General features: G+C 50.2%; 1 protein-coding gene across 1 annotated transcript in view; it reads left to right on the top strand.

Annotated features, from left to right (window-relative positions):
* The first annotated feature begins 990 nt into the window (after positions 1 to 990).
* The window catches only part of LOC119973103 (myoD family inhibitor domain-containing protein 2-like), a 129,898-nt gene continuing 116,178 nt past the window's right edge, over positions 991 to 14,710 (top strand). The window contains exons 1-2 of the mRNA XM_038810646.1: positions 991 to 1,148; positions 1,745 to 1,832. Coding sequence (XP_038666574.1) covers positions 1,745 to 1,832 — 88 coding nt within the window. The 5' untranslated portion in view covers positions 991 to 1,148. The remainder of the gene's footprint in view (positions 1,149 to 1,744; positions 1,833 to 14,710) is intronic.

Here is a 14,710-nt window from a genome sequence, read left to right as displayed (position 1 = left end):
TGCCCACATGTCTGTTCTTGGCCTGCTGCAATGTTCCAGTGAAGCTCAACGCAAACTGGAGGAACAACATCTCATCTTCCGGTTAGGCACACTACAGCCTTTCGGCCTGAACATCGAATTCCACAACTTCAGATAATCAGCTCTACCCCACCTCGACCCATTTGTTTTCATTTCATTTTAACTATCTTTTACCATTTCTTTCTTTCTTAATACACATTTAATCCCCCCCCCCCATCTTATCCACCTTTCCTTCACCTTTCTCCTCTTCGCTTCCCCCTTCCCCTCCCCCAACATCTACAGTTCATCCTCTGATATTAGTTTCTCTGTTGTTTGACCTTTCACATCTTTTGTCCTCTCTGGGGACAGCCATTAACACTCTTTCCCCTTGGTTTCTGTGGTCATTGGCACCCAGTTTCCCTGGGTTTCTGTGGCTATGACTCATCTTTCATTCTCACTCCACAGTATAAATATTTCCCACTTTCTCTGTTAGCTTTGACAAAGAGTCATCGGACTCGAAACGTTAGCTCTTTGCTCTCCCTAAAGATGCTGCCAGGCTTGCTGAGATTTTCCAGCATTTTCTTTTTTGTTCCTTCTCTCACCCTTTTCTTATTTCTCCTTCCTACCATCTCTCTCCATTCCTCTACTCTCCTTTCCCCCAGCCCCTCCCCATCCTCCATCCTTACTCCTCCCTCTCACAATCCCTTCTCCATCCTCACACTCCTCTTTCAACACTGCATTGTCTCCCTCTCCTTACTCATGCCCTCCACTCATTCCTTCCCCTTCTCATCTTCTTCCTCCTCCTTTCCCTCACTTCCTCGTTTTCTTTCTCCTCAACCTCCTTCCCCTCACTTTCTCAACTTATTCCTCATCCTCCTCCTCCCCCTCACTTCCTCACCTTTTTCCTCCTCCTCATCTTTTTCCTCCTCCTTCCCCTCCCTTCCTCAACTTCTTCCTCCTTCTCGTTGCCCCTTCCCCACGCCCTTCCTTTCTCTCCCTCCCCTGTCTGTTCTTCCCTCCCTCTTGTGCTGTTCGCTCTCCGCATTCTCTGGAGCGACACGCGCGGAGCTGTGGGCGGAGCAGAGCCGCTGGAGAGTCGGGCTCTGCACACACTGACCATCGCTGACGGGACCGCCGTGGGGCTCAGCCAGGTAGGAGCGCGGCAGCCGGGGGCGATGTTACCTCTGCTACATTGGGCCCTTTACCGTGGATGCGTTTTGTTAATTTTGCAAAGAGGAGTTGCTAGTGGATAAATAATGGGTTGTAATGCCCTGTTAGTTGCTGACTTTCTGGAATGATTCTTTGATATCTGAACTATGTAATGGGTGGGATAAACATCCCAGTGGGAAAACAGTGCAATATTTGTTTTTTTGATGTTGTTGACAGACAGTGGGTGACAGCTTCCATTAATGTTCTGCATCTCTTGGGGTTGAGTTTATGTATCTTCAGATGGGGAGCTGTAAATGACGGTTTTGACAGTGAATAGAGAGATATCCAGTATTTCAATGCTGACTGTTGTAAACATAATTTCCACATTCAACTTATAAAGTTAGCATAGAGCTTCTAACCTATCATTGGAGTGTAGGTCTGCACATAACTCAATTTTCACCTGAAGAGGTTTTGGAATAGAAATAAAGTTATGGGATTCAGGAAATATTTATGCTAATGAACTTTTAGTTCTGTTTAATAAAGAGGAGCCTCCTCCACATTGAACAGTCAATGAAGCTTAATGATGCTGCTTTTGTAGATGTCTGAATCGGCGATGGATGGAGAGGGATTAAACCTCCCAAACAACCATGACAGTTACAAAGAGAATTGCTTCTTGCTAAGTAATGGTAAGTTTCCATATTGTCCAGGTCACATAAGTGGTGCTGGATTTTGGATGAAAGAACAAATGTGTGATATTAGTCCATGCTCATTCTGTACTTTAAATTTTAAAAGGCCGGAAAATAATGTGCGAGCAAGTGTGAATTTTGATCTGATTGAGTAAAGAAGGAGGGATGTCATGAATTAATATTTCGGATCAGTTTTCTTTTGAATATCAATAGATATTGGAATAGCAAAATTTATGCTGTCAGTAATATTTTCATTTGGTGAACAGCTTGAAGATTATTTGCCTTTTAGTATTTTATACATTTAGACAACGTTAAAGTTTGTAGAATTTACAAAGGAAGCAAAAATGGAGAGCACTACAGAAACCCATTCGTATACATCATACATAGGTTGTTTTTATCAGTAAATCCTATAAGTCTCATTGTCTATGTTCTGGCAGGAGGGGGTTTAATTTAAACAGCTCTGATTTTTCCTCTTACTACCCATCCATAAACTGGAAGGTGTTTTTGATTTTGATTTCCCCTTTTCTACTAAAAGAGGGATAGAGAAAGAAAGATTTACAGGCAAAAGACCACTGTATAAAGAATTATTTTTTCACGTGAGTCCAGAATCAAAGTCCAGTGGCTTACTCTTTCACAGGGATTGGCAGGTTGAACAATGGTGCTGAATAACTCACTTTTCCAGTAAAGGTGACTTCCAAGATTGCTTAGGCATTTTGAATTAGCTTTGTAGGTGCTGGTACAGACGTTCCAATACAAAGTATAGATAGAGGGTCAGGTGTTCAAACTTGGACAGAGCTCTTTTTCTGAGCTGCTGCTTGCGAGATTGAAAATGGCAGACTGATTGGCAGTGCAGCAAGACAGTGTAACTGGGTCTCCCTGGTAGAGGAGGGGGGTGGCAGTAATGTGGGGCATGGGATTCCCACTTCTGCACTTTGGTTTGACAAAGGATGTATATTCCTTTCTCTGGATTCTTGAGATGGTTGATGTTTCAATCATTAAGCATTTCAAAGGATGTGCATGGTCCTTTGTCCTACCGGTAGTCTCCGTTGGAGAGACCTGGCTTAGGAAATGTATGTGGCCTTTGTATAATTCCTGTTAAATTTGATCTCTGCGGCCATACAGGTATTTGGCATGTCTTCAGAGATGATGACGTGGCAGCTTCTCAGAAATTGCCTGGATGTTCCTTTTGTTCAGGTGGACATTGCATCCGCCTTTAAAAGTCTTGGTCCATTTTTTTTAATTTTAGGAAGTAGCCATGTTGATATTTCTTAAACAATATACAATGTGAGGTCTTAGCCCTGTGATGTTTAATATCTGACATGTATAAAATACAGGTGATCATGTATGTAGGTGTGAGCTATATACCAGGTGGAAAACAGGCAAGAATAGTAAAATACACTACCCCCAATCCCATGCGCGCTAATCTTTTTTGCGGGAATTTGTCAAAAGCCTTCTAAAAGTCCAAACACACCACATCCACTGGCTCCCCTTCATCAATTCTACTAGTTACATCCTAGTAGACCTCCAGCAGATTTACCAAGCAAGATTTTCCCTTCATAAATCCATGCTTGATTTCCAAGCATGATTCCCCTTCAAAAATTCAGGTGTTCAATCCTTTTGATGTGAATACAGATTTTAGTAGGTGTGAAATTTATTTTAACTATAACTAATTATGTACCTCATCAACTTGCAGTTTTTTTGTATAAGTGGAAAAAAGCACAGACTACAATCTCCAAATTATTGGTTAACATCCCAGAATCTAACGGTAAAACCAGAATTTGTAAATTAGTCAACCTGCTCATCATTTGTGGAACTGTTTGCCTTTTGTATATGGAATAGACATTTCTGATATATCATTTGATTTTTAAAATTAGCATAGTGCATAGTATGTAGAAAAAGTAATTCCATGGGAAAATTACAGAACAGTATACTGTACAATTATGAGAAAACTTGGATTTAGGAAATGTAGGTTAAATATTTCCTGGTTATTAGGTTTATCACATTCACTGCATGTTAATGTAGAGGTGTGTATTATTACTTCTGTATAACACACCATTGATGATTTTGCCAATTCTATGTGACATCTTCACAAGAACGCAAGAAATCATTCATTATACACATAATGTCAATCATGACCCTGTGCACAATTCTGTAGCAGGTATGGTTTGACAGGAATTTTATTCCAGGAGCATCCAACTAGAATCTGACAATTAATCCAAGCTAATGTAACTTTTCTGGGAGTTCATAGTGTTCAAAGGAGAAGAACGTTGGAAGATTGGCGACTTAGAGAACTTGAGAACCCACTGGAGCTATGATCCATACCAACTTTGGGTCCATTGATATGCAGCAGCAGAATATAACAAGACTTTTATGAGGACAAGGATTCTCATTGTTGAACAATCGCAATGTCTTAAGTGCAGTTCATATATTTTGAATATGTTCAGTGGACATTGAAGTACAGCATCAAAGTTTGCATTTAAATAGGAATTTTATATGGGAAGGATTAGATGTCCTGGGTAAGGAAGGCAGTGGGTTGCAAGGATGCTGCTCTCTATTTTGGAAATGTAGAAATCACGGAACTCCTTGACTCTGCCATAAGATGCAATGTTGAACGGGGAGGGAGGCAATCGCTGTGGACTTCGCAGAAGAAAATGTGGATAGGTGGGTGAGGTTGTAGCTGGGTTAGGTGGTAGGTCATTCAGAAGGAAAATGGCTAAGGCGATGGGTGGACTGGTATATAGGTGAACTAGGTGTTTCAGGTGGTGGGTTGGTACTGTTGCTCGTTCTGGACGAGTGTGCATTACACTCAATCTGGCTCTGTTTCGTTCCTTAGCTTTAGAGTCGCCAGGTATCGTTAAGATACCGCCACAAGTTTCAAGTTCAAGTTTAAGTTCAAACCAATAAATCCATACACCAGTTAGTAAGTTCAAACAAGACACGTTCATTATAATACAGTAATCTACTAATCATGCATATAAAACTATAAGATTAGGCTAATCCTACCACTAACAGGCCAATACCTATCTGGATAAGGGGACTGCCGGATCAGGGAACAACGGCCTCTAGCTTTGTCCTGGGTCCGCAGGCTTCCAGTAGTTATGGACTAAAGGGGGTCAGGAGTGTCTACTCTCGTAGCGTGCGTTGTATGACACTTAGGTGATGGCGGCTGCTGTCCAGGCCTCTCCTCCTCAAGGTTCTTCTGCTGCAACGGTGTCTTGCTGGGAGGGCTGGCTGGTCAAGGAGAGGCTGGCAGAGAGAGAGAGCTGGGGTCGGGGTTTCTGTCTTATACCTCTCTCAGGGTCTCGCGCCCACCTGGGCGGACCCTCTATACACTTGCAATCGATTGGGTCTCTTCCCAATCGATTGATTTGAATTCCCCAATAACGGGGCAGTTCCTCGATCACTGGCGGGTTCTTGGAACTTATTGTTTTGGACTTCTTTTGGCGCCGAGAAGTCTGGCCTTCTATTCAATGTATCGATTTGAGTTAACTTGTTTCCATTGTACCTGGGAATCGCCCGGTATTGCCTCATTAGTATGCTAACTTGTTTTCTTTCACAGTGCTGTCTGGTTTCTGCAGCAGCCAGAACTGGTTTCTGCAGCAGTCAGAATACACAAGCGCTTTTGCAAGCTGCTTGCTTTTGCAACATGTCCATTTTCCCTGCATTCGTTGTAATCTTCCATTTTGTGTTGGGCAGTGGCCACCCCAGTGGCTACAGTACGGTGGAGTGTGGCTGGGTGATGGTTGAATGAAGTGAAAGGTGGGTGAGATGAAAGATTGGTAGGTGGGTAAGGTGACAGGTGGGCAAGGTGGTAGGTGAGGTGGTAGATTGGTGAAGTGATCGGTGGGTGAATGAAAGGTGGGTGAGGTGGTAGATGGGTGAACAGAGACAGGTGAGGAGAAGGTGGGTTGGATGGCAGGTGATTGAGGGTGTAAGTGGGTGGTGAAAGTCAGGTGATAGTCGGGTGGTGGGGGGATTGTCAGGTCTGGTTGGGGAATAGTCAAGTGGTCAGTGAGGTAGTGTGGTTTAGAAGAGTGGTTGCATTGGGTCAGGGGTGTTTAGGATGATCGGGGTCTAGTCAAATTGTCGGGGGAGTAGTGTATTTGGGAGGGGTAGTTGGGTCAGGGGTGTAATTGGGTGATCAGGGTGTAGCATGGTTGGGATGGTAGTCAGGTGAGTAATCGGGGGTGTAGGGTGCTCTGCAGGGGTAGGCAGTTTAGGTGAGTAGTTGGTTGGTTGGAGTGTAGTATGCCTGGGAGGGGTAGTTGTGTTGGGGAGTAGTCAGGTGCTATAGCATGCTCAAGAGGGACAATCAGGTTAGGTGAGTAGTCGGGTGGTCGGGGATATAGTTGGGTGGTTGGAAGTAGGCGGGTGGTCTGCGGTATAGCATGCCCAGAAGGGTAGTCGGGTTGGGGGAGTAGTCGGGTAAACGGGGGTGTAGCATACTGGGGAGGGGTAATTAGGTTAGAGGGATAGTCGTGTCAGAGAAGTTATTGCATTTTCGGGAGTGTATCTTGCTCGGAAGGGGTAGTCAGGTTAAGGAAGCAGTCGGCTGGTTGAGGTTGTAGTCGGTTGGTTGGAAGTGTAGTGTGCTCTGGAGCAGTAGCTGGGTGGTCTGGGGTGTAGTGTGCTTGGGAGCAGTAGCTGGGTGGTCTGGGGTATAGTGTGGTCGGGAGCAGTAGCTGGGTGGTCTGAGGTATAGTGGGCTCGGGAACAGTAGCTGGGTGGTCTGGGGTATAGTTGCTCGGGAGCAGTAGCTGGGTGGTCTGGGGTATAGTGTGCTCGGGAGCAGTAGTCGGGTGGTCTGTGGTATAGTATGCTCGGGAGCAGTAACTGGGTGGTCTGGGGTATAGTGTGCTCGGGAGCAGTAGCTGGGTGGTCTGGGGTATACTGTGGTCGGGAGCAGCAGCTGGGTGGTCTGGGGTATAGTTGCTCGGGAGCAGTAGCTGGGTGGTCTGGGGTATAGTGTGCTCGGGAACAGTAGCTGGGTGGTCTGGGGTATAGTGTGCTCGGGAGCAGTAGCTGGGTGGTCTGGGGTATAGTGTGCTCGGGAGCAGTAGTCGGGTGGTCTGTGGTATAGTATGCTCGGGAGCAGTAACTGGGTGGTCTGGGGTATAGTGTGCTCGGGAGCAGTAGCCGGGTGGTCTGGGGTATAGTGTGGTCGGGAGCAGTAGCTGGGTGGTCTGGGGTATTGTGTGCTCGGGAGCAGTAGCTGGGTGGTCTGGGGTATAGTGTGCTCGGGACCAGTAGCCGGGTTGTCTGGGGTATAGTGTGCTCGGGAGCAGTAGCTGGGTGGTCTGGGGTATAGTGTGCTCGGGAGCAGTAGCTGGGTGGTCTGGGGTATAGTGTGCTCGGGAGCAGTAGCTGGGTGGTCTGGAATATTGTGTGCTCGGGAGCAGTAGCCGGGTGGTCTGGGGTATAGTGTGCTCGGGAGCAGTAGCCGGGTGGTCTGGGGTATAGTGTGCTCGGGAGCAGTAGCTGGGTGGTCTGGGGTATAGTGTGCTCGGGAGCAGTAGCCGGGTGGTCTGGGGTATAGTGTGGTCGGGAGCAGTAGCTGGGTGGTCTGGGGTATACTGTGCTCGGGAGCAGTAGCCGGGTGGTCTGGGGTATAGTGTGCTCGGGAGGGTAGTCGTGTTCTGGAGGTTGTTGGCTGGTTTGGGTTGTAGACAGTTGCTTGGGGGTTTAGTGTGCCAGGGAGCAGTAGATTTGTGGTCTGGGGTATAGTGTGCTCTGGAGCAGTAGCCGGGTTGTCTGGGGTATAGTGTGCTCGGGAGCAGTAGCCGGGTGGTCTGGGGTATAGTGTGGTCGGGAGCAGTAGCTGGGTGGTCTGGGGTATAGTGTGGTCGGGAGCAGTAGCTGGGTGGTCTGGGTTTTGTGTGGTCGGGAGCAGTAGCTGGGTGGTCTGGGGTATAGTGTGCTCGGGAGCAGTAGCTGGGTGGTCTGGGGTATAGTGTGGTCGGGAACAGCAGCTGGGTGGTCTGGGGTATAGTGTGCTCGGGAGCAGTAGCCGGGTGGTCTGGGGTATAGTGTGCTCGGGAGCAGTAGTGGGGTGGTCTGGGGTATAGTGTGGTCGGGAGCAGTAGCTGGTTGGTCTGGGGTAAAGTGTGCTCGGGAGCAGTAGCCGGGTGGTCTGGGGTATAGTGTGCTCGGGAGCAGTAGCCGGGTGGTCTGGGGTATAGTGTGCTCGGGAGGGTAGTCGGGTTCTGGAGGTTGTCGGCTGGTTGGGGTTGTAGACAGTTGGTTGGGGGTGTAGTGTGCCAGGGAGCAGTAGCTGGGTGGTTTGGGGTATAGTGTGCTCGGGAGCAGTATCTGGGTGGTCTGGGGTATAGTGTGCTCGGGATCAGTAGCCGGGTTGTCTGGGGTATAGTGTGCTCGGGAGCAGTAGCCGGGTGGTCTGGGGTGTAGTGTGCTCGGGAGCAGTAGCTGGGTGGTCTGGAATATTGTGTGCTCGGGAGCAGTAGCTGGGTGGTCTGGGGTATAGTGTGCTCGGGAGCAGTAGCTTGATGGTCTGGGGTATAGTGTGCTCGGGAGCAGTAGCCGGGTTGTCTGGGGTATAGTGTGCTCGGGAGCAGTATCTGGGTGGTCTGGGGTATAGTGTGCTCGGGATCAGTAGTCGGGTGGTCTGGGGTATAGTATGCTCGGGAGCAGTAGCTGGGTGGTCTGGGGTATAGTGTGCTCGGGAGCAGTAGCTGGGTGGTCTGGAATATTGTGTGCTCGGGAGCAGTAGCTGGGTGGTCTGGGGTATAGTGTGCTCGGGAGCAGTAGCTGGGTGGTCGGGGGTATAGTGTGCTCGGGAGCAGTAGCTGGGTTTTCTGGGGTATAGTGTGCTCGGGAGCAGTAGTCGGGTGGTCTGGGGTATAGTGTGCTCGGGAGCAGTAGCTGGGTGGTCGGGGGTATAGTGTGCTCGGGAGCAGTAGCTGGTTGGTCTGTGGTATAGTGTGCTCGGGAGCAGTAGCCGGGTGGTCTGGGGTATAGTGTGCTCGGGAGCAGTAGCTGGGTGGTCGGGGGTATAGTGTGCTCGGGAGCAGTAGCTGGGTGGTCGGGGGTATAGTGTGCTCGGGAGCAGTAGCTGGTTGGTCTGGGGTATAGTGTGCTCGGGAGCAGTAGCTGGGTGGTCTGGGGTATAGTGTGCTCGGGAACAGTAGCTGGGTGGTCTGGGGTATACTGTGGTCGGGAGCAGCAGCTGGGTGGTCTGGGGTATAGTTGCTCGGGAGCAGTAGCTGGGTTGTCTGGGGTGTAGTGTGCTTGGGAGCAGTAGCATGGTGGTCTGGGGGGTAGCGTGCCAGGGAGCAGTAGCTGGGTGGTCTGGGGTATAGTGTGCTCGGGAGCAGTAGCTGGGTGGTCTGGGGTATAGTGTGCTCGGGAGCAGTAGCTTGATGGTCTGGGGTATAGTGTGCTCGGGAGCAGTAGCTTGATGGTCTGGGGTATAGTGTGCTCGGGAGCACTAGCTGGGTGGTCTGGGGTATAGTGTGCTCGGGAGCAGTAGCTGGGTTGTCTGGGGTATAGTGTGCTCGGGACCAGTAGCCGGGTGGTCTGGGGTATAGTGTGCTTAGGAGCAGTAGCTGGGTGGTCTGGGGTATAGTATGCTCGGGAGCAGTAGCTGGGTGGTCTGGGGTATTGTGTGCTCGGGAGCAGTAGCTGGGTGGTCTGGGGCATAGTGTGCTCGGCAGCAGTAGCTGGTTGGTCTGGGGTATAGTGTGCTCGGGAGCAGTAGCCGGTTGGTCTGGGGTGTAATGTGCTCGGGACCAGTAGCTGGGTGGTCTGGGGTATAGTGTGCTCAGGAGCAGTAGCTGGTTGGTCTGGGGTATAGTGTGCTCGGGAGCAGTAGCCGGGTTGTCTGGGGTATAGTGTGCTCGGGAGCAGTAGCTGGGTTGTCTGGGGTATAGTGTGCTCGGGAGCAGTAGCTGGGTGGTCTGGGGTATAGTGTGCTCGGGAGCAGTAGCTGGGTGGTCTGGGGTATAGTGTGGTCGGGATCAGTAGCTGGGTGGTCTGGGGTAAAGTGTGCTCGGGAGCAGTAGCCGGGTGGTCTGGGGTATAGTGTGGTCGGGAGCAGTAGCCGGGTGGTCTGGGGTATAGTGTGGTCGGGAGCAGTAGCTGGGTGGTCTGGGGTATAGTGTGCTCGGGAGCAGTAGCTGGGTGGTCTGGGGTATAGTGTGCTCGGGACCAGTAGCTGGGTGGTCTGGGGTATTGTGTGCTCGGGAGCAGTAGCTGGGTGGTCTGGGGTATAGTGTGCTCGGGACCAGTAGCCGGGTTGTCTGGGGTATAGTGTGCTCGGGAGCAGTAGCTGGGTGGTCTGGGGTATAGTGTGCTCGGGAGCAGTAGCTGGGTGGTCTGGGGTATAGTGTGCTCGGGAGCAGTAGCTGGGTGGTCTGGAATATTGTGTGCTCGGGAGCAGTAGCCGGGTGGTCTGGGGTATAGTGTGCTCGGGAGCAGTAGCCGGGTGGTCTGGGGTATAGTGTGGTCGGGAGCAGTAGCTGGGTGGTCTGGGGTATACTGTGCTCGGGAGCAGTAGCCGGGTGGTCTGGGGTATAGTGTGCTCGGGAGCAGTAGCTGGGTGGTCTGGGGTATAATATGCTCGGGAGCAGTAGCCGGGTGGTCTGGGGTATAGTGTGCTCGGGAGCAGTAGCTGGTTGGTCTGGGGTAAAGTGTGCTCGGGAGCAGTAGCCGGGTGGTCTGGGGTATAGTGTGCTCAGGAGCAGTAGCTGGTTGGTCTGGGGTATAGTGTGCTCGGGAGCAGTAGCCGGGTTGTCTGGGGTATAGTGTGCTCGGGAGCAGTAGCTGGGTTGTCTGGGGTATAGTGTGCTCGGGAGCAGTAGCTGGGTGGTCTGGGGTATAGTGTGCTCGGGAGCAGTAGCTGGGTGGTCTGGGGTATAGTGTGGTCGGGAGCAGTAGCTGGGTGGTCTGGGGTAAAGTGTGCTCGGGAGCAGTAGCCGGGTGGTCTGGGGTATAGTGTGGTCGGGAGCAGTAGCCGGGTGGTCTGGGGTATAGTGTGGTCGGGAGCAGTAGCTGGGTGGTCTGGGGTATAGTGTGCTCGGGAGCAGTAGCTGGGTGGTCTGGGGTATAGTGTGCTCGGGACCAGTAGCTGGGTGGTCTGGGGTATTGTGTGCTCGGGAGCAGTAGCTGGGTGGTCTGGGGTATAGTGGGCTCGGGAGCAGTAGCTGGGTGGTCTGGGGTATAGTGGGCTCGGGACCAGTAGCCGGGTTGTCTGGGGTATAGTGTGCTCGGGAGCAGTAGCTGGGTGGTCTGGGGTATAGTGTGCTCGGGAGCAGTAGCTGGGTGGTCTGGGGTATAGTGTGCTCGGGAGCAGTAGCTGGGTGGTCTGGAATATTGTGTGCTCGGGAGCAGTAGCCGGGTGGTCTGGGGTATAGTGTGCTCGGGAGCAGTAGCCGGGTGGTCTGGGGTATACTGTGCTCGGGAGCAGTAGCCGGGTGGTCTGGGGTATAGTGTGCTCGGGAGCAGTAGCTGGGTGGTCTGGGGTATAATATGCTCGGGAGCAGTAGCCGGGTGGTCTGGGGTATAGTGTGGTCGGGAGCAGTAGCTGGGTGGTCTGGGGTATACTGTGCTCGGGAGCAGTAGCCGGGTGGTCTGGGGTATAGTGTGCTCGGGAGGGTAGTCGTGTTCTGGAGGTTGTTGGCTGGTTTGGGTTGTAGACAGTTGCTTGGGGGTTTAGTGTGCCAGGGAGCAGTAGATTTGTGGTCTGGGGCATGGTGTGCTTGGGTTCGTAGTGTGGTTAACGGTGTAGTTTGGTGGTATGGGTAAGGCAGTCATGAGGTCAGTGGGTTGTCAGGTGTCTGAGGAATATGATGTGGTCAAGTCAGATCATAGTTACGTGGGCGGGTCGGGGGGACAATCAGGTGGTGGGGAGGGGTGGTTGGGTGGTAGTCAGGGATGGTGTCAGCAGGGCTAGTCGGTGTTTCTGGTTTGGGGGGAATGTTGGATGGACGCAGGAAGGGCAAAGAGGTTCAGGTGTGCCACCATCCTGCCTAATTAAATGCCCTTCCCACTGATGTACCATCAATTGGACGCGAGACACGATGAAGATCCAAACTGTGGCTTTAATCAGCTTGTTGTTCTACATGGAAACCTGGGTACTTATACCCCGCCTTGGAGGCGGGGTCTACTTACCTCTCGACCAATTGGGGAGCAGTCACATGACTAGTCCCAGCCAACCGGATGAGAGGCACATGACCAGCCAGAGCCAATGGGAAACCAATGCTCTGCACCAATGGCAGTGCTCCCACTCATATCACCACTACCCACACCAAGCTCATCATCACCAAGGTCATAAGATTCTGGCCAATATTACTGTTCTCAAATACTTAGAGGTGCCATGATTTACCCCTGTAAAAGTGCACTGAACGGATTATATGTTTAATTTACATAAGATGGTGACTCACTTTCTCCAGAGGATTACAGGTGTGTGCAGCACAACATTAGATGGGTGGTTTAGAGGTAACAGCAATGTGCTGTCAAATCATTAAAAATAAGGTAATCTTGGTTTAACAATTAATGCATATAAAACCCTTATGTCTGTAGCTATAGTGTTTTCATTGCAAGAGATTCGCACTAAATAGTACCTTTAAAATTAAGTACATATGGATTGCATAAGACTCCATACAAAAATTACTATCATGCACAATGAATATATAGGTGTTGAGGACAGTGACAGGAGCTCTGACGATGTATGACTAATGTAGTAATCAGAGGTTAGTGAGTGGTGACATTTAAGTTTACCAACAATCATAGCATTATCAAAGCTGAACAATAAATCACAAATTGGCAAAAATATGGGCATTCAAATTATTCATTTTTAGGGGTTCTTGTAGCAGGTCATTGCAATTAATTACTTTTTCTATACACTTTAACAATATAACCTGATATTATTTGAGAAAGATTCCAGTCATCTGAGGGAAATAATTACTGTTTACAATAATGAATCAGCACAAGTTTGAGAACACGTGTTTAGTAGTTCACGACAAATAAAGAAGAGAAGTTTGATTTACTGATTTCGAATTAGGGCCTTTGCTAAAATGGAGAAAAATATCTTATATTGAAGTCATAGAATCTTGGAGTAATTTATTTTATTGTACATTAGCAGGAAAATATGCTGTGCCACAGTGCAGTGTAGAATGGTTTGGATATGAATTACACCTTGTTGAATAAATGTAATTAAATCTGATTTGTCTCTTCAAGGCATGTGTGGATTAAAGGTTTAAACTTTCTTGTAGGCCAAGGAGAAAAGTGAAGGCATCCTAGCTCATTCATATACATTTTCATCATCGTAGATTCATAGAATTGTAGAAAAGCTACAATGAAGAACGACATGTCCATTCTAGTCTTCTGCAAGAGCAACTCACCTTGTCTCACTGCTCCACTTTTGCTCTGAAGCCCTGCAAAATCTTTCTCTGAAGACATTGAAGAATCTTCTGTGAAAATTCCCTTTCGAAAGCCAGGAATGAATCTGCCTCCACCACACTCTCTGGCAGTACACTCCAGGCCTGGATTACTTGTGGTATTTAGAAAGTATATCCTCAAGTCGTGTTGCTCCTTTGGCCACTCATTTCTCACAACTATCCTGTGGTTTTTGATCCAGCAATTCCTCCTTCCTCATTGGACTAAAAACATTCCGATGTAGAAAGTTCTCCTGGCCTCACTTTTGAAACTCTTCCTCCTCTCTGTCCTTTACACTGTTACTTTCCGCGTCTATAGGAGGATAATTAAAGACTCACATTATAAAATTCTGCATGGCTGGACAACAGCATCAGCATCGTCCTACCAACAAGAGCTACCTTACCCCTTTGATCAGTGAATGGTGAATGCTGTACATGTAAAGAGTGGAATAATATTAACAACTATAAGATTTTAAAAAACAATGGGCGAAATTCTCCGCACCCGCGGAAAGTCGGCAAACGGTCGTAAAAATCGGGACCGTTTTACGACGGTCGCGAAGGCTTCATTTCCCGACCGATTCACTTCCTGGAAATGGGCTAGCAGCGCGGCCGCGTCAATTACGTGCGTGATGACGACGGAACGCGACGACGACACGAACCCGCCCATGTGACGCCGCCCGACGCCGTAAAAAGGCGCGGGCGACCATAGAATCTGTCGGGCAGGATGTCGGAGCCTAGGCGAGCTGCTCCTCGCTTTATTGATGCAGACGTCGAGGCGCTGCTCGATGCCGTGGAGCAGAGGAGGGGCATCATCCGCCCGCTGAGAGGGCATCGCCAACCTGCCAGCACGGTACGCCAGGCCTGGCGTGACGTGGCTGCTGCCGTCAGTGCTGTGGGGCAGACCCCTCGCTCAGCAGAGCAGTGCCGAAAGAAGCTACACGACCTCACCAGGTCTGCCAGGGTAAGTGCCATGAGGGTGCCCCCTAGTCACAACCATCCCTCCCCTTTAACTGCCCGGGGGGGGGGGGGGGGGGGGGGGGGGGGGTGGGGGGAGAGGGATTGGGGCAGAGTTATTTGAGGGTGGTTCACAAAGTTGTCACAGACCCAGCGCTCTGGCCCCGAGGAGAGATGCAATCATCTGATGACAACTTGCCCCCCCCAAACTGTGCCAGTATCTGAACGGACTGCTGATACCTACCGTTTTGTAATGATCTACCTATGTTCCCTCCCCCAACAGGCCAAGGCCGGTCATAACCACCGTGAGCGGCACAAGACTGGAGGGGGTTCGCCCAACATGCACCCCCTCAGCACCTTTGAACAGAGGGCACTGGACCTTGTTGGGGGGTCTGCCACCCGCGATATCGCGCAATGCGAGGTTGGCGGAACTGCAGCAAGTGAGACAACCCTCCCTGACAAACACCCCCCCCCCCCCCCCCATCCTCTGTCCCTTCACACACCCTGCCCACTGGGACACCTCCCCATCCTCTG

Source organism: Scyliorhinus canicula, chromosome 11, assembly GCF_902713615.1.
Source record: "Scyliorhinus canicula chromosome 11, sScyCan1.1, whole genome shotgun sequence".
Classification (NCBI taxonomy): domain Eukaryota; kingdom Metazoa; phylum Chordata; class Chondrichthyes; order Carcharhiniformes; family Scyliorhinidae; genus Scyliorhinus; species Scyliorhinus canicula.
This window is presented reverse-complemented; position numbering and strand designations above follow the sequence as displayed.